The 20,005-nt window shown below is 36.2% G+C and overlaps 1 protein-coding gene across 1 annotated transcript in view; it reads right to left on the bottom strand.

The window, feature by feature from the left end:
• The window catches only part of LOC147071096 (dynein beta chain, ciliary-like), a 103,559-nt gene extending 90,890 nt beyond the window's left edge, over positions 1 to 12,669 (bottom strand). Inside the window, exons 1-9 of the mRNA XM_085948683.1 lie at positions 12,156 to 12,669; positions 10,858 to 10,977; positions 8,822 to 8,992; positions 7,083 to 7,253; positions 6,191 to 6,279; positions 4,669 to 4,961; positions 2,856 to 3,029; positions 1,958 to 2,093; positions 841 to 1,069 (exon numbers count right to left, since the gene is read on the bottom strand). Of these exons, the coding sequence (XP_085804809.1) occupies positions 841 to 1,069; positions 1,958 to 2,093; positions 2,856 to 3,029; positions 4,669 to 4,961; positions 6,191 to 6,279; positions 7,083 to 7,253; positions 8,822 to 8,992; positions 10,858 to 10,977; positions 12,156 to 12,170 (1,398 nt within the window). The 5' untranslated portion in view covers positions 12,171 to 12,669. The remainder of the gene's footprint in view (positions 1 to 840; positions 1,070 to 1,957; positions 2,094 to 2,855; positions 3,030 to 4,668; positions 4,962 to 6,190; positions 6,280 to 7,082; positions 7,254 to 8,821; positions 8,993 to 10,857; positions 10,978 to 12,155) is intronic.
• Positions 12,670 to 20,005: the final 7,336 nt, after the last annotated feature.

Below are 20,005 nucleotides of genomic sequence, written 5' to 3'. Positions count from 1 at the left end.
TCAAGACAGCCGTCACGCGTGGTCAGCTCGAGAGACATCAAGAAAACGGTTGTGTTGCGGGCCTGTTAAAAGCCCAACCATCATTAACTACCGAGTGATTCAAAACTTATTTCAAGACACTGGTGTGTGTTGGCCTGTTATCGCTAAACCATAGTTTATTGATTAATTCAACTATACAGACATACCTATCTTCATCAATCATACAACTCATCATCTCAACAATATCGCGCAAATGATAGTGCAACCAGACCATGGAGCCATCATAAAGGTCAGTGTCTGGCATTCTGTTAAATCGCCCCCACCCCTAGATCCGAAATCCACATCATCCTTAAAATTACTGTCCTGCAAGTTCGTAACTGCGGGGACTCGAATATTGAATACTTGGAGAATGAGGACCCCCTGTACAAATATTATAATGCAATACATGGGCATTCTAATACTTTTTCACTCACTCGTTCGGACATTGCACACACCACTCAGGCGGCTCCCACTACAGTATGCAGCAACAATAATTATCATATAGGAGGTAGAGAAAGAGTGGCCCATTCAGTTATATAAAGCACTTCAGTTATTATTGAATTCGGCTCAGTCTAATATCTAGCTCGTCTAGTTCAGTAAATCAGCCTTGCTTGACCGATATGCTGCCTATCAGACTCAAGCAAGCTAGTCAATGATAAGATTCACCATACGAATTACACAATATCCGCATTATATCAATTGTCATTATAAACTTTAAAAATAAACCATATAGACTTTGATCGGAACCCACGAATTCTCAATAAGGAATGGAAGAATAAAACTACCCCATATCCTTATAACATAATATAAAAGCAATATTACTTGAAAAGTGTCAGCACTTAATATTTTCCCTCTGATTCCAGAAAACTCAATTTTCTCCAGTTTTAACATCTCCACTGTGGTTACCAGCAATTCCTCAACCATTTTTAATCGTTTTACAAATATCAAAAACCGTGAGAAGACTTTGTCGAAATCGAATGTCCACATTATCGGCACGCTGTGCTTGGGAAAGAATGTTGCCACTTTGGCCTTATTCAGTTCGTATGTTTTCCTGAAATAATATAAAAATCAATATAATACAGTGGGTATTAAATTTATTCGATGTAATTTTATAACAACCAATGTCTGTTTTGTCCACTCGGAAGGACATTGTCAAGTTAAGTTTATCCAACTACAAAACGGTGCATTAAACGGTGAATTAAATTAAGTTGAATGTAGAATGGTGTCAAATTCTTCTGGCAGAATATGTCACTCAAGTGTTAGTATTGTTACTGGTTGGGCCAATTATGGTGGCCCTCATTCCTTTCTGATTGTAGTTACATTCAGTTACTTCAAGACTTCCTAGGCTTGTTAAAGCTAAGACTCTATCGCGCTCTATCTGATACGATACGACCGAAGCGGCGATTAATTGACTCATCCAAAACGCATCTGTTCGAACTTCGTTGGGCCAAATCTGATATGGTTTGAGTGAAAGTCGCGTCCATTCGTCCTGAACTTGTCATCATCATTTATCCTAAAGAAATCCCAGTGATACCGTGAGAGTGACATTCCGAACCGTCCGTTTACCAGTGCGTGAGTGCGTGAACACCGAACCAGCTCCAACGCGCCAGCCCTCTCAACACAAAAGGTGCATGTGCCCACAGTGCCTGGCATCCTGTCTAAACTCCCCCCCCCCACCCCTAGATCCGTAATCCTCAAACATCTTCAAATTACAGTCCACTGCAAAAAGCGCAACCAGTTACTTTCAAATGACACTAACACCATTCCAAAGTGATTTCATCGGGGTCACAATGGCGGTTCAAACACGTGTCAGCAGCACATTGAAACACCCATATATTACGGTTCAGACAAAATGTATGGGGCTAGGCATACTGACAAGCATGTGAAACAATGATGAACACGATTTAAGTGATTTATTAACTTAATATGTTACACTTACAAGAAATATTCCATTATCCCGATAGCTTCGTTAATTTTGACCACTTGCTCGATGGCTTCTCCAAAAAAAATCGTGGTCGGGGCACACGAGTCAGTGCATTTCTGTATCATCATATTGCACACTTCTTGAAGTAGAACTAGAAAAGTAAAATAGGTATGCAAAATTACTTAAGAGCACTTGCAAGATTAGTAAAATACTGAAGACAACCTGCCCACTCCACAAACCATGCAACACCAGATGCAATTCTAATATAGGTACAGGTGAAACTCTTGTGTCCACAATGAAACACGTTTTCGTCAAGACAGCAGACAAAAGGGACGAATTGTCTTAAACGATCCTCATTAGGAGTCTATTATAACCAATGACATTATTAATGGACAACACACTCAGTACAGTAGCTAGCAAGTAAATTCGTGCATAGCGACATTCGCACATGTATAGATAGACAACACGTGACAAAATTTCGCAATTTCCGTTATGCAATATCATGCATCGGGAATTTATAGCAATACCACCTTTATTGTAATGACCTTAGAACAGTGTTTCTAGTGTCAATGTTCATTTGAGCGAACGATATTGATATTAAAATATGAATTATGCCATTCGGCAGACCCGACAAAACGCATCGGGAATTTATAGCAATATCACCTTTATTGTAATGGCGTTAGAACAGATTATGCCATTCGGCAGACCCGACAAAAAAGTGAGTGTCATTTTTTTTTCCAGATGCTTCGTCCATATTAATGTCATTGATTATAACACCTCCAAATTGTGTAGGTCCATAAATATCCCATATTTATCAGAAATGGAAAATTTGCCATTGTCAAATAAAATGAAGGGAATCTTTTGATCGATTGCATCTATGAACAGTTCAGCTGGTAATTAAGTAATGACTTACCGACAATCTTATCCGTCGTGCAGTAATACTGAGAGCTCCCCCACAGGAGGCCGATGCAATGAAACATTGGCCTTATTAATGGTTTGCTTTCGGTAAAATTGGTATTCTCAAATGTTGTGAAGTGGTACTCCAAAGGTTTTTGATAAAGGACTATATCTCGGGCTTCCACCACACCTGTAAAACATTTTTCAGTCATACTTCATAACCAACACCTGTTAGTAATAGTAATAGAGATTATATTACCCAGTGTCGTAGTCAATTGAAAGGAAACTTGAATAATATCATCGGTGTAATAAAAAAATTGATTTTGATTTCAGTAGTGTCACCAAATGATCGCTTCCTATCGTGAATTTTGATACACAAAAATTTTACTAGATTAACTGACTGCTGCCGGCAGCCACTGGATCTAAGTTTGAAAATGCAATCATAGAGGTCATTCATATATGAAGCGCTTACTTTCAAAAGTGGCTAAAATGGTATTTCGAGTATTTTGAGTTGTATAGTATGGTCTGTGTTTTAATTTCAAAACTCGACTAAATATATCGACATGTTATTAAAAATCTACCTTAGTTTCAAAATCGGCTAAAACGATAGTTAAAGATAGATAAATTGAAATAACATATTAAGTTATTTCAATTTATCTCAAAATTGCATAAAACCGTTTTAGCCGCTTTTGATAGTAAGCACTTCATATGACGTCACATTCTGATAAGGGGACAGGATCTACCAGTTTGTGACGATGAGATTACGGGACGAGATGGTTGTAGAAAATGTGACCAACACCAACAACGTATACTCATATTTTTCCAAGAATAAAATATTCCGTGGTAACACTATATTAAAATCGATCAACAAATGTTCAAAAATATGATGAAATGTAGGTAGGGGGGTACAAGATATGTAACAAAATGTGGGGGTCAAAAAATTACCCAAACTGGTGTGATATCATTAATGGACAATCCCATACGCAATAAAAGTGAAAACAGCGTGCGGTAATCAGCATGTTTTTGCTAGCTACATGTTTTCAAATCCCACTTGGTTTAACCTAAAATTTTAATCACTCTTGCGCATCTATTCTATACACAAGGCGGCTATAGAGGGTAGTTTATCATATTTATGTATTGAGGCAGTTGTTACAATAAGTTAACCGTCTGAACTGTCAAAAAGTGCTATGTTTTAATAGCACATCTTTATATGTGTTAAGTTTTAGAGCGAGATAGACTGAATTTGTCAAGTTTAGACGGCTAACTTATTGTAACAATTAATATAATACCTCAATACATAAATATGATAAAACTACCCTCGATAGCCGCCTTGTGTATAGAATAGATGCACTGATGTCATCTATAAATCAAGTTAGTAGTATGGTCGGTGGCCATTTCTTGATGAAATTCAAAACACCTTGTGGAAATATTAGGAGCCTAATTGCTCAAGAGCATTCACCCGGAAAGTGAAAGATTTGTTTAAAAAATCCCACTCAGTCCAAGAATTTTTTGAGGATTTTTAAAATTATCTATGTTCATCAACATTATTATTAGTGATACATATTTTAAAGTGGATAAATCTGTGCGCGGAAAGAAGACGGCGGTAAGTCTTAAAAATCTAAAAATTAGTTAATTATGCCAAATTAACTATAATACATATATACACAAATGAAAAAAAGGATGAGTCGAATCAACACCTCTGAATTACTAAATTCTAGAAACATTGAAGTTCCTATACAAATTTGTCCAAAATTAAATCTTCTTTTGGCTCTCCTGAAAAATAGCGATTTTAGACGTAACGCCTCCTTTCTCTAGCACACAGAAATCACCTGCGACCAAATTTGTAAGCATAGTTTTGAAGCATTGCAAATATACGCTGTCGGTCAGCTCCAGATATTTCGCCATCAACTTGACTCGAGGGTCCCGTAGCTGAGAGTATATTCCTTCGAGGTTGTTTAACCGCAATGACCAGTACTTGATGTCTGCCATGGGCAGTGGAAACTGCGCCTTCTTGAACGCAATCCTCGAGTCCTCCTTTAAAACGTTGTTTACTTGCGTTGCCCATTGGATAACGGCGCCTTCTATATTCGTTTTCAGATACACGTCCATAACTTCACCGCCCCTTTTAGAAAAATATGAAAAAACGATATTTACATGCGGTAGAACGAAGTTAGAATAAAACTCCCATCAGAACTAGACTGATTTACGGAACAGAGTGTTAAACCTCATCAAGGATGAGAGAAAGCAAGTAGACATTATTTCTGAAGGGAATATATTTAGATATGTACACGCATGTAGCGAGAATCATACGCGTTGTACAGTGATCCCTCCATTATCTCACATGGTGAAACAAGTCTGTTAAGCAGGCTACGTCGATGATGCTGCAGGACTGAATTCACACACATAATATAATAGTATATACTATATACAACTGTCAGACAAGGAGATCTCGTCGATAACAGAAAGTCACTGTAGTCGCATATAGAAAACTTCTCTGTGACGTACCTGTCATGGCGGCAACGCGTGTTTAAATAATGTATTGGCTTTCTTTTTAGATGCAACTCCTTTTCTTCTTCGCAATAAACCCAAAGTTCACTAATAATAATTCTAACATCACTCCTGATCGTTTTAGACATATTTTTATTATAAAAAGCATCAAAATATGTAAATTGATATATCTGTACACCACGGAAGCGTAAAATAAAATGATAAATTTGGGGTCGTTCCTCATTTGAAAACGGAAGTGCGATTAACTGCACAGGAGGTGCTTATTAGTTAACAGTTTTAACACATGGACAAGAAGTTCTTGTTCGACAATATACATAATAATATGTGTTAATTAATTTTATTCATTAAAAAAATAAATCATGTAAAAAACATGTCTTCTTCTTTAATTCTTTCTTTCTTCTTTCGACCATGTCCGATTCTAAAAAGATCATTAGAAGAGAAGAGGTTTTTATTAACAGATTTTGTTTTTACGAGAAATGGATGTCAGCTACTTGCTCAACCTTTTAGGTCCATATTCTGACTCATACACAAATTGAAAAACAATATGTGTACTTGTCAGACCCACGACGCTATAGGCCAACGCTTAAGCCGCGTGGCCATCGTGGGTTCATTAGGCCAATATTTTACGAGTACCTATATAAAATGTTTCTTATATAATGGAAACACCTGCTGAGTTTTACTTAGGTATACTAAAAATGCATATATAAGAAGATCACATTTTTCTTTATACGTACATAACTAAATATACTTGTGCAAAGTACCAAATGTGAAATGGGTCTACTGCCCGTAATTTATCATTTAACGTACCTAACTAACAATAAACTGTGTTAAGTATGTACATACGTATTAACCCAATCCTTTTGAACTTGGTAGATTCTCTCCACACCGACAGGCAACGGAAGCATTACTTGACTGTTCATATCGCCTCGAATCTGTAATGTTAATACATACTTAATGTTCACTTTCCAATACTCATCTCAATTATTAATCTGAAATTGTGACAATACTAAAACTCGATTAGATGAATTTGAAATTGTAGCTCTCATTTTATCTTGAAAGTTTACATTTTAAATTCTTAATTAACTATTTTTTTTATCCAACGAATAATTCACAAGATTTAAGAATGTAACATTCTAATAATTGAACATACATAATTTTGAAAACACTTCTGAGAAAATATATTATAACCAAAAGAAAAAATCTTTTTTGAAAAAAGTAAGTCCCCCCCGCAGGAATCGAACCTGCATCTCTCGGGTACCGCAAAAAAAAAATATTATTAAGTTCAAGTAAGTTAAAAAAGTAATACCTACTTTGATTTAAAATACAAAAGCCGATCGCCAATAGTAGCTCAATTTGGAAAGCACTTCAGTGAATATTAAAAGCCATTAGTTAAAATTTGTTGCAATTAAGTATGATGTAGTCTATGTGCGTGGGCGCGATACCTAAGAGATGCAGGTTCAATTCCCGCGGGGTGTCTTACTTTTTTCAAAAAGATTTTTTCTATTGGTTATAATATATTTTCTCAGAAGTGTTTTCGAAATTATGTATATTTTAAATTATTTAAAATATTCATTTATTTTCTAATTGTTTCTAAATTTCTTAGCTAATTGAATTTAATTTTATGTTTCGTAAATCTATCACTAGATGATCCCAGAAACATAACATTCCACATTATTTAATCATTAATGCTACCATCCCTACCTACATTTCCAATAAAATTTGAAAATCACCCCACCTGATATAGAATATTTTTAAAACTGTACACATGTTTTTTGACATCATCTATAACAACTTCTGGCCAACCGTGATGATTTTTGGGGTTACATAGCAGTGGTGTCAAGATTTCTTCGGTCAGAACAGCAAGTTCGCTTATGGTTTGATTTGACAATTCTCCGATAATAAGTATCTAAAACCAAAATTTTAGTATTTACTTGGTAGAATTCCATTTCACATAATTTTTATACAAATTATATTAAATTCTACAGAATGTTTAATTAGTCAATCAAAAGAGCTGAAAATTTAATTAGAGGAACTTTTTGTATTATAACACCTGGTGGAAATTCCTCAACGTTTTAATGTTGTTGAATTGGTACCCAAAGTAAAATCAATATTCTATACATTGACAAATTGAAAAATTGCAGTTATAAACTATTTCCCAAATTTGATATTTTATTATTATGTATGCACCCATAACAGTCTAGTCCAGCGTTGACGAACCTTTTTGCATATGCATGCCAAAATTTCCCAAAAAATATTTTTCGTCTGACGTGCCAAAGAGTTCGCTCATTTTTTTAGGAAAATATTTTCGCAGCAGGGCCGCAGGTTGGTCAATTTTTCGCAGTCAGCTCGTTTTTTTTAGGACAATATTTTCACCGCCGGTCACAGGTTGCACAATTTTTCTCAGTCGACTCGTTTTTTTGCTTCCTATTTTTTGTACAATGCGATCTGCGCGTCAATTGGTAAAAAATAATACTAAAAGAGCGAAGGAAAAGTGCATGGCTATGTTGTCATAATTTTTTTATATGTAGGTAAGTACTTATATTAATTTGTAAAACTTTTTTGAAATTTTTTATTGGTTTTCATATTCGCGTGCCGTGCAAATTCATCTCGCATGCCATAGGTTCGCCACCCCTGATCTAGTCAGTAGAGTGGTCATCTTTGTATAAATACAAAGCCGTGGGTGGGAGGTTCGAACCCGTGGCTGATCAAGAAATGCATATTGTTTTACAATGTGTATTGGATCCAGTGTAAGGACCTAATCGGTCTGTGAGCCTACAGCTACCACCTTGTAGTAACCAATATGCTCCGCTAAGGAGCGATGATGGAGCGACGATATTTATGGTCTTCTTCTTCTTCTTCGGCCATATCCGCCCGTTAATTGGAGCATATGGACACCACGCAGTGCCTCCAAGAATTCCTGTCGCTCACCAGTCTTCTTGCTTCGTTCCAGGTCAAACCAACATCCCGTAGCTTCGCCGTATACACTCTATAGATAGTATTTAGCGAACTTCCAGGACGCCGGAATCCAGTCGGCTTGAAGAACAGGCAAGCCAGGTTGGGGTTCTCTTCTAGCATCCGCAGCACGTGGCCGAGCCAGGTCCAATGTCGCCTCTTCACTCTCAGCATGATGAGAGGCTGCTTGGTGCATTCTCTTATCTCCTCGTTGCTCTAAACCACCTCTACCACCGCACACCCAGTATCCGTCACAAATATCTGTTTTCGAAGCTCAGTATACGGTTGCTCTGAGCCTTGTTAAGGTGCCATGATTCGCTACCGTAAAGCAGCACCGTCGGAATGCAAGCGTTGAATAGGCGGCATTCTCTTCTTCTTCTCCTCTCTCTTTTTAGCGGCGAGCTCTTTCTGCAAAATGGTCTGTCAACATCTATTATGGTAGGTATTAGGCCATTTTTTGTTTAATAATAATTATTAAACAATCTCTATATCACTAATGAATTATTATGAATCCATACTTACAGTTCTGATATTATCTTTTGTGATAGGTTCAGCAATGTTCCTAATGAAGTAAGCCACTTTACTTCTGGAACTCGGGCAGTATCCAATGTACGGTTGAATAAACCCCGACTGGCTCGTGTGAAAGGTGATCATGCTGATGCTGCCATTTTCAAGAAAATTCATCACAGCCATCTGCAGCAAAAATCATAATAAGATAAAGAAGTCAATTTTATAAATTCAGAAGGAATGACTAAGAACAACTTGTAATTCAATGTTTGTAAGCTTTGACCTACTCTACTATAGACCGGTCTTCTGTGTCCCTTTTCCAGTTTTGTATATTATGCAGAATCCCGGCATCTGTGGTTTCCCAACTGGTCACTTTTTTACGGGTTTACCAAAACTCCAAGTGCACTTTGTTGACAAAATGTCAGAAAGGTACTCAAATTTTACAAATTTAAAAACAAAATTTAGCAAAACTAGTCCCTTCATGAATATTTTAATTTCCTCTAAAGTCTAAATCATTAAATTTGAAACCATACAAAAAATAGCTTAGAGAATTTGATTTAGTAAGGCTAATAGAATGATTCTCCCAGACATTCCTAGATAACATTTTTTTTAATGAATAGAATAATGTCAAATTATAAAACAATATATTACTATATTTTTCAAAATATTACTAAATAATTATGATGTTACATGTATATTTAAGAAATTAATAATAATTATGAAATGTTTATTTTATCATTCACCATTTTTAGGCACCTACTATCACCCCTCCCACATAGTGGTGGGTTTAGGGACGTAGAGGCCCAACGCATTGACTAATTTTAAACCCCCCCATGATAGAAAAATAAAAACTATAAATCACATCCTTACTATTAGTCATTGTTCATTTTTTGTATCTGTTTGAGTGGTTATACATATTATGGGCTTCTTTGATGTCATTTGCAAAGACTTTTTTACGCTTTGGGTAGTTTTATACTAAATTTGTGAGATGTTTAAATTTATAGTTTAATTTATTGATTGTATGACAGGTTTGAACTGTTTCGAGGCTGCCTTTCATGTGTTCCGACGAATCGATTGCGTCATCTACGTCAAGGAAACTCGCCGCTGCTCCCACAAGATACTCATCGAGGCCGTGTTTCACTGACACATTTTTCCAGAGACAAGATGAATTTTATCTAAAATATAAATGGGACCGAATTGGTGCCGCAAGTAGGGTTCTTGACTGGTTAAAGCCACCGCTATTTCTACCATTAACTATTAACCATTCAACTGTATTCAAGAATAAAACAGAGGTAGGTGACAGTATCCCAGACACTCCTAACCATAATACAAAAACATGTCAAGTTAAATACTATCCACTGAGGACACTTGATCAAATTTGAATTTGAATTAAAATTCTAATTGATTTAATACCCCGTTTACACGTGCATGGATGTACTGTGCACAGTAAGAAAATGTATGGGGAAACATGTATTATTCTGCAGTTGGCAAGATTGCGAGCATAAATCAAACAAGATTGGAAGATTCCGAATTTCCAATCCGACAGTAAGATTATTTTCGATCTGCGCCTGCGCAATCGTAGCGAACCTGCCGGTAAAAAAACGAACTACTCATTTTGAGCTCCGATTTTCAAAACGACCTGTCAGATAGCAGTATAAAATGACAACCTCGCATCTCGCTTACTCTTGAAGAATGAGATTGAAGAGACAGTCAGCAATTTTACGTGTAAACAGTTACTGTCGTGACAGTTTAAAATAAGCACAATTGCCGACAGTAATTCCATGCATGTGTACAGGCGCTATAAGTTTTGTACCATTTTTTACAATCCTAGCTTTGTCTAACGTCGTCTTCAGTTGTTACATGTTACATGGTAATTGAAAAATCTGATAAATTGATTTTAACTCAGCAGGGACTAGACTGCAAAATCATCTCTACATGCAATGATACTCCAATACTCAATAAATAATAAAATCAAAATTTAAAAAATTGATTTTTATGAAATTGTGGTGAAATAAATTTTATTATAAATCCACACAGAGTAAAAAAAATACCTTTTCATCCCCCTGCAACATTTTCTGCCATTTTTCTGGTTTAAACCTTAGCGACTTCACGACAAAAGTACCCATAAATTCTATACAGAATTCTGCATTCTCCAGTGGTAGAGGCTTCTTCTAAAATAAAAAATAATATTGTTTTGAGTTATTATTGGAGATACCTTCATCCTACAGTATCAGTAAGAAATATGGCATATGAAGTAAGCCGCCAAAGAAACAAAGTTATAATCAATCATTATGATTTCAGCTATTAATGAAGGCCTTCCCAATTTTTTACATGTCTCGGTTGGCGTGTCATTGTATTCTTGAAGCAAAATAAATTTGTAACCATCTCAAAAAAAAGCCACAAGAAAAAATGTACCGAATTGGACCTGGACTAGATCTGTGGGTTTCATGTATGGTGATTGAAAAAATAAGATTTGAATTGGACCTAGCCGTGAGATTCAACCCATGACCTACAGAATAAAAGCCTCTACTCGAATTTTCGTATCTAAATGACGAATATCAGCCTTAAACATAGTGGAAGTTTTTTTAACGAGAAATGGTTGTCAGCTATTCGCCCAACCCATATAGCTTATACTTACTCAAATAAAAAAATATCATGTCCGTATAAAAATATGGGCCTTCAACAGAGTGGAAAGAAATGATTGTTAGCTATTCGCCCAACCCATTGGGTCCTTGCTCTGGATCAAACACACATTAAAAGAACAATAAGTATTAAATTTCATCAGACACGGGATTCAATCCCCCACTCGTGGCTTCAGGGATGGGTGCGCACCAACTACTCCACCATAGGCTTTTAAAAATAATTGGCAGATTAATTTCAATAAGTCCTGGCCTGTCATTGGCTGTCATTAACCCACTGCTGGATTAAAACCTTCATACTTTTCCACAATTTTGATCATAAATACTTTTGGTACAAGTCGGTTACGGGGAAGCCAGCCGAAAACACATTTTGAAAATAGCCGATATACTGGATTATTTGTTAGGTTGGGTTAGTTTAGGTTAGGTTAGGTTAGGTTAAGTTAGGTTAGGTTTTCATTCTTGAATTCAAAAATTTTGCCAAAATCGGCTATGACAATTAGCTCGGTTCTGACCTGGCTTCCCCATAACCGACTTGTACCATATTCTTATATACAGTCATAATACCAGGTAATTCTAGTAACAGGCAAAGATGGTAATAAAATAATGGAGTAACTATCTGCTACATAAACCCAAAGAATAATCCAATAAATAATAATATCCATTTACTTATGAAGATTGCCAAAAAAAAAATTATTTTGTTATTTACTAACCTTTTCATCCGACATGCTTGTTTATTCTTCTATATTGTCAAGTTTTATACAAAATACATTATCGTGACAACATTACTATCGTGTGAAGTGCCAAGGCACGCAAATTCACAATAGCTATGGAGCTATGATGTATAGGTAGGTACATAATGTTCCCACTAAACGTTTTATCTACTTTACCAGTAAACAATTTGTTGTCATGACAACTGAATAAGTTAAAAATAACGGGGTGCCAAATTTGTTACGTGTTCATATTGATTTCACACCCTCGAATAGCTACTTATTCAAAGTAGCAATAATAAAGTTTTCATATAGTTTGTTGATTAGTTACTGTCATGTCGTGACACTTGACAACGGAACCGACATTATTTTGATATTACGACTTTGATATTAAGTTGTTGACTCATAGATATGTACGAAATGCAATAAATTAATACAACATTAAAAGATTCTTACCACTCGTTTATTTATTGCACAATATCACGGGTCAGGTAAGAAATGTGAAAATGTCAAAACTGACAACAAAAATAATATTTGGCGCTTAATAATTTTGAATTAATACTTGCCAGTATATGAAATAATTTGTCTTTATCGAAATTTTAGCTCATTATCTATAAATAATCTGGACCATATTGACTTATATAATTGACTAAATTTAAAATAACCATCTTTTAACTATAAATCATTGCAATGTAATTAGGTATAAAATATTGTCAAAAGACCTTGATTGCAAACTATTATTATCGGCTTAGCTGAATTTATTACTATGACGTAGTACTTTAAATCCAATTAATTTTTTAAAAAAGTAAACAATCATTTTTAATGGACATCGATCAGTGGCGCACGCAGGATTTAATATTGGGGGGAGGCAAGGAGGAGAATGTAAATTAGTCCCATAGGCTCTTTTTCTTCTTCATATAATTATTTTTACATATTTTCACAATTAATACACGGCGGTATATTTGTACAGTTTCTTCAAGTTTTTATTAAATTGGAGGCATAACAGGGCTCGAAATAGACCGGAACGCACTGGAGCGCCTAAAAGATACCGTTCCGGCTCGTAGATTCTTTGAAAATTGCTTTCCGTTTCTTGTTATTGAGATAATATTGCATATAGGTATATAGTTTTTAAAGTTGTAAGAACTGATTCGTGGGAAAAAAATTCGACTGCGGCGCTGACAAAACGTGTGTATTATTTATTAATGATTAGTCCTACAAGGTCTATAATATAATATAGGCTGTTCGGACTTCAGGTGTGTTTACAAAAAGGGCTAAAGGGGCTACAGGTCCAGAATCTTGCAGCGAAGGAATACACAAATGTACGAGCTTCTAGAGTTTTTAAGATAAGAGCCCAATTCTAAGAAAATTTACGAAAAACAAGTGTTTTTTCAAAAATGAGTGTACCCATTTAAAAAAAACTACATTTTAATGTTGTATTGGGGGGGGGTAATGTCTATTAACGCAGAGCCCCTTCAAGTATAAATGAAACCCTGATTATTAGGCATATCGCCCTTGTGATATCCGAAAAATATTTAACATTATTAATTAATTTGATATTTTTGAATGATTATTCAGCGCTCCGGTTCGTAAGATTTTCTATTTCGAGCACTGAGGCATAACGTCGGTAACCGTTGAGCGTGACATCAGCGACTGGCGGATTGGAAGTGACTAACAGCGACCATGCTGGACATGTGCGCCTAGTATGCTAAAACATTACCTACTCAAATATTATCGGCTGTGCTACCCGCTTGGTCTAGAGCAGTGGTTCCCAAAGTTGACTGGGCTCCGACCCATCTAACAAAAATTTCCAATCTTGGGACCCACCTCTTAGCTGTCTTAGAGAAAAGAGGGCATAAATATTGGTAATGCTCAGATTCCCTAGTGGCGAGTCGTGGAACTACTTAATGCTTGTTCTACTTGAAGTGTTACCAATATGAATGAAAGACTGTTGAAATAAGAAACACAACTTAAATAAAAAAAAATATTACTTAAATACCTACACCTGCAAGATTTTTTTACAAAGTTATTTCAATGGAAAGGATGTATTTGTTTATCATTTTTCTTAATTACAGTTTTAGCATCAACTTCAACTTTAGTTACTTACTTTTAATCGCAGTGAGTTTGATATATCCAATTTATTTCGGTATTTAGTTTTAATGTTAACCATAGCCGAAAATCCGACCTCAATTCGTCGCGCAACCGTATTATTGGATAGTGGTATGCGCTCGATTTCCTTAACTTCTTTTTCTCCAAACCCAATAGCATCTTTAATCGATGGTAATACTAAATCTTCGCCAATGGTATGAGGCTTTTCTGATCTGGCAATCCTTAAGCTAATGAGATACGAGGCATATACAGCATGTTCATTAATATTAACGAAATGGGAAACAATATTTGTTGAAGATTTCATATTCAACAATTTACGTTGAAAAAAATCTACTGGCTTGTTTTTATCGTTGGAATGCTTTGTTTCTATATGACGCGTCAACTTACTTGGGAGCATACTTTCGTTCGCTAATATATCGTAGCAAATCATGCATTGAAGACGCGGATCTATCGTATCATGATTCCAAGTGAATCCTAGTTTTAGATATGCAGGGTCATATTTTCTCACAACTTTCCGTCGCTTCGTTTCATGCGAACTCACACACGAAACACTCACATGCGAATTATCACAATATTTTCCGTAACTTAAGTTTATTTCAATTTTTAGGAATTGCTGAATGAAATATCAAATTTATCACTTCCTATTTTTTTAAATTCATGTATACAGTGGCGAGGGCCCACTCAATATTCGCTCGCGACCCATCGTTTGGGAAACCATGGTCTAGAGAGCTACAATATTTATGCCGAATTCCACTGACAAAAAAATGTTCTTTTGACTTACACCACCACCGACTACTGGGTGTAGTCGTTCTTTTCGCCGAATGTTTATCGTCCATTTTTGGTTTTTTAATATTGAGGTTCCAAAATATTAATTGAAAATGGACAAAAAAAGTATTAGTGCATTTAACTATACACAAACCTACTCAACACAACACAGCCTAATTTCTCGTTTATCGATCTTTTGTCTATTGTACTCGGTGTACCTACACCATGGCCCCCACATCCTGAAACGAGCCCTCAGGCTAGGATATTTGGCGGGCCCCCTACCTACCGCTAAGATTAAAGGCAATGTGAAATACTTCATTATCGTTTTTAAAATTGTGTTTTAGTTCAAATTAAGAGTACTTATACAGTGAATTATTGGTGATTTTTAATACATCTACTTTAAAAATGGAGCTGTCAAGTATCAACACATAATAATCAGGAAATATATTGCACAATTATATACTTAATTTAAAATGTTCATGGCCATATAGTATAATAGCGCCGCAGGCCGACTTTTTTAAAATATTAAAACTAATTTATGTGTTTTTATCTCACTTATCTGGTCAACCCGACACGCCAGACCCCCCACAGCCCGGGCCCCCAGGCTAGAGCCCTGTCAGCCCTCCCCAGCCATGACCTACACCACTCCGGAACAGTAGCGCACCCAGGGGGGGGGGGCAGGGGGCCTTGGCCCCCCCCAAAATATGCAAATCATCAGAATGATTTTACACATTGAAATCGAAAGTCAATAAACTATACCTTGGGCTTAGACAAACAACACGGCAAAAAATAATTTGTAATTCTCCAGCACCCTTTTTAGTAAAATTTTTTAGATTTTAATTTCTTACACAAAAATTTCGAAACACTGATGTCAGGTTTTTTTAGAAACCCGTTCCCTAATGAAATTCTCGGTGTCCACCCGAATTCTGGAGAGGTATAGGTGATTGTTTGGGAGGGTTGACAGGGCTCTAGCCTGGGGGCCCGGGCTGTGGGGGGCCGGCGTGTCGGGTTGACCAGATAAGTGAGATAAACACACACCATAAATTATCTTTAATAGTAAAAAAAGTCGTCTGCGGCGCTATTACACTTCATGACTATGAACATTTTAAATTATATAATTGTCCAATATATTTTCAGATTATTATGTGTCGATACTCGACAGCTCCATTATTAAAGTAGATGTATTGAAAATTGCCAATAATTCACTGTATAAGTACCCTCAATTTTAACTAAAACACAATTTGAAAAACGTTAATGTAGTATTTCACACTGTCTTTAATCTAAGCGGTGGATAGGGGGCCCGTAAAATACCCTAGCCCAGTGGTCGGCAAACTCATTAGTCAATAGAGCCAAATATCAACAGTACAACGATTGAGATTTCTTTTGAGAGCCAAATTTCTTATATGCGTAGGTAGTAAGTAGGTACACTGCTAATTTACTTAATGAACTTTAGTTAAAGTTTTAAGTCCTAATTAAATTATAGGTAGGTACACTGAATAAAACTGAATATCATACGTAATAATGATCTTATTTATTAATAACCTATATTACCTAATTAAATTCAGAACTTTATTTTTCTTGACTCTTCTTCTCAGCTGCTTTCTTCCTTGCATCATCGACAGAATATTTAGCGCAAAATTACGAGTTTTTAGTTGTAGTATCTCTCTAAATTTGAATGCGCTAATTTTTCCCGACACATAAATAAAGGTCGGTAAGCCATTTAAGTTTTGAATAAACGCGAAGTCTCGGTCTATTCAACATTACATTTGCGGTTATCCTCTTCCATTTTCTTTGCTTCTTCTTTTTAGCCATGTCAAATATGGCAGAGAGCATCTGTGGCAGAGCCGCACTCAAGGGGCCAAGGAGCCGCAGTTTGCCGACCACTGCCCTAGCCTGAGGGCCCGTTTCAGGATGTGGGGGCCATGGTGTAGGTACACCGAGTGTAATAGACAAAAGACCGATAAACGAGATATTAGGCTGTGTTGTATTGAGTAGGTTGTGTATAATTTAAAAGCAATAATACTTTTTTTGTCCATTTTCAATTAATATTTTGAAACCTCTATATTAAAAAACCAAAAATCTGCGATAAACATTCGGCGAAAAGAACGACTACACCCACTACGGTGGTGATGTAAATCAAAAGAACATTTTTTCGGTGGAATTCGGCATAAATATTGTAGCTCTCTAGACCAGTGTACCCCAAACTTTCGACATCTGTGTACCCCTTCTATAATTTTCGTAACACTGAGTACTCCTCATCAAAGAAAAATGCATATAAGTACTTTAATAACAATCAAAATATATTCCTTTTGTAGTACATGTACAAAATAATAATAAACGAAAAATAAAATTCATTCATAATAAAATCTGTACCTCAGAGGCCGACGGATGCAACTCCGTTTTTGGGGAAAATGAGTTTTTTTAAGAATCGTCAGCATAAAGGCTTTATTTATTAGAGGCAGAGAGATGAAAGTCCTAGTTGCTATAATAAAAAAGATATAAAGAATAGCATAAAGATGCAAATGCCATACCTACCTTAGAAGCAGAAAAATGCAAATCCAATAATCTGCAATATGTACTAAACGAGAACCAGCCGGGAGAAGAAGCCGGCTTTAGAAGACGATACAGAACTATGGACCATATCCAAGTCATCAGAGAAATCAGAGCGGTAACAGGAATACAAGCTGCGCTATCCATGGGTTTTATAGACTATGAGAAAGCGTTCGATTCTATAAAGAAATTTTCAATACTCGATGCACTCATAAATCAAGGAGTCCCCGGGTGATATATAAATATTTTCTCCATAAACCATCAGCAAAGGAGTCCGACAAGGTGATATGATCTCACCTAAACTATTTACAGCTACCCTTGAAGACTTTTAAGGCAACTTGACTGGAATGGCAAGGGTCCCCATAAATGGAGAATACGTGAGTCATCTGCGCTTTGCCGATGACAATACATAGTAGTTTGCAAGACTCAGAAAACCTCCAAAGCAGAATGCAGGAACTCATGAAGTAAGCAACAAAGTAGGCTTGAAAATAAATGTATCAAAGAAGAAAGTCATGTTCAACTGCTTTGTGGGTCAAAAAGAGATCCTCATCAATGCCATTCAGCTCTAACAGGTGAAAAACTACATCAATCTGGGACAAGTGTCTATAGATGGATGTATATTTGATGAAATTGTTCGCAGAGTAAAGCTAGGCTGGAGTGTTTTTGGGCGCCTGAATAATGTCTTCAAAAGTGACCTTCCACTGTGCCTAAAGCGCAAAGTTTTCAACCACTGTGTGCTTCCCGTGATCACAGAAAACGAGATCAAAGAGAGATCCAGAAACATACGAGTAGCACAACGTGGTATGGAGAGGTGCATCCTGGGCATAACGCGAAAGGACAAAAAGAGGAATGAGTGGATAAGGAAGTAGACAAGGGTTTGCGATGTAATAGAGTTTATTAAAAGCTTTAAATGGAGATGGGCTAGACACATAGCTCGAAGAAGAGACAATCGTTGGACAAATCTAGTCATCCAGTGGTATTCAAGAAGTACAAAACGTCCGCAAGGTAGACCCAGAGGCCGCTGGATTGATGAAATGATAAAGTTCTGCGGAAGTACATGGCAACGCAATGCACACGACCGAGAGAAGTAGAATCAGCTTGGAGAGTAGCGAGGCCTTCATCCAGCAGTGAATAGATTCAGGCTGATGATGATGACATAATAAAATTTAAAAAAATAAATGTTTTTTGCTTTGTTATATTTATACCTATAAGTTTTTCTAACTTACAAATTGTTTTATTTTGGCTAGATAAATAAGACACAAGTCCACATTAACAAAATATCTTTAGAGGCAGAAGGATGCAAATCCATACTACGTTTTTTATTTTATTTTTTAGATATACAATTGTTTTATATTTCTTCCTTTCTTACATATTCCAGAAGTACTTTAATTGAATTCGAATTTAAAAAATAATGATCAATCTACGTATATTTTCTTGGGAGTTATGAGTATTCGTTTAAAATAAAAATTGTTTTTGTTTGTTTTCTGGCTTTCCTGAACAATTGGGTATTTGGCACTTGCATCCGTCTGCCTCTGAGGTACAGAAATATAAATAAAAGTTATATTATAAAAAATAACATTCATTATAAACCATGAGAAGGATGATTTTATTTTATTTTAATCTGAGGGCTGTTCCTGAACCCAAAGGCTGTTCCTTTTTTTGACTTAATGTCTACAAATGCTGAAAAAGCAACTTCACATAGATATGAAGTTGAAAAATGCAATGTATTTCAGGAATTTCTCTGTTAAAACTGGATACACATGTTGCATTTGCAACCTTAATGATGTTTAAGTACACTCCTTATATTTATTTTGCAAGAATCCGTCTGAAGCTAATAATTCCAACAATTGCTTTTCTTCCGCATGCGATAAACCTTCTAGCAACATCCATGTATTAATGCTTGTTGCACCAGGCGTAGCCATAACCCGGTGCAGCGCGTACCCCCACCAAACTCTTCCCGTACCCCAGGGTGTATGCGTACCACAGTTTGGGAAACACTGCTCTAGACCAAGCGGGTAGCACAGCCGATATTATTTAAGTAATGTTTAAGCATACTAGGTACACATGTCCAGCATGGTCGCTGTTCACTTCCAATCCGCCAGTCGCTGATGACACGCTCAACGGTTACCGCCACTATGCCTCCAATTTAATAAAAACTAGGAGAAACTGTACAAATTTATCGCCGTGTATTGTGAAATTATGTAAAAATATTAATATGAAGAAGAAAAAGAGCCTATGGGACTAATGTCCATTCTCCTCCTTCGGCCCCCCCCCAATAATAAATCCTGGGTGCGCCACTGCTCCGGAATTCGGGTGGAAACCGAGATTTTTTTGACAGTTCCACTAAGGATTGGGTTTCTACAGAAACCCGGCATTAGTGTTTTTGTGTTAGAAATTAAAATCATTTTTTTGCCGTGTTTTTATTTGTTTAA

The sequence above is a fragment of the Rhyacophila brunnea genome, unplaced genomic scaffold (assembly GCF_057557595.1).
Source record: "Rhyacophila brunnea isolate RB1 unplaced genomic scaffold, BYU_Rbru_1.0 scaffold_20, whole genome shotgun sequence".
NCBI classification, from domain to species: Eukaryota; Metazoa; Arthropoda; class Insecta; order Trichoptera; family Rhyacophilidae; genus Rhyacophila; species Rhyacophila brunnea.
The sequence above is the reverse complement of the archived record's forward strand: the minus strand, read 5'-3'. Positions and strand labels throughout refer to the sequence as shown.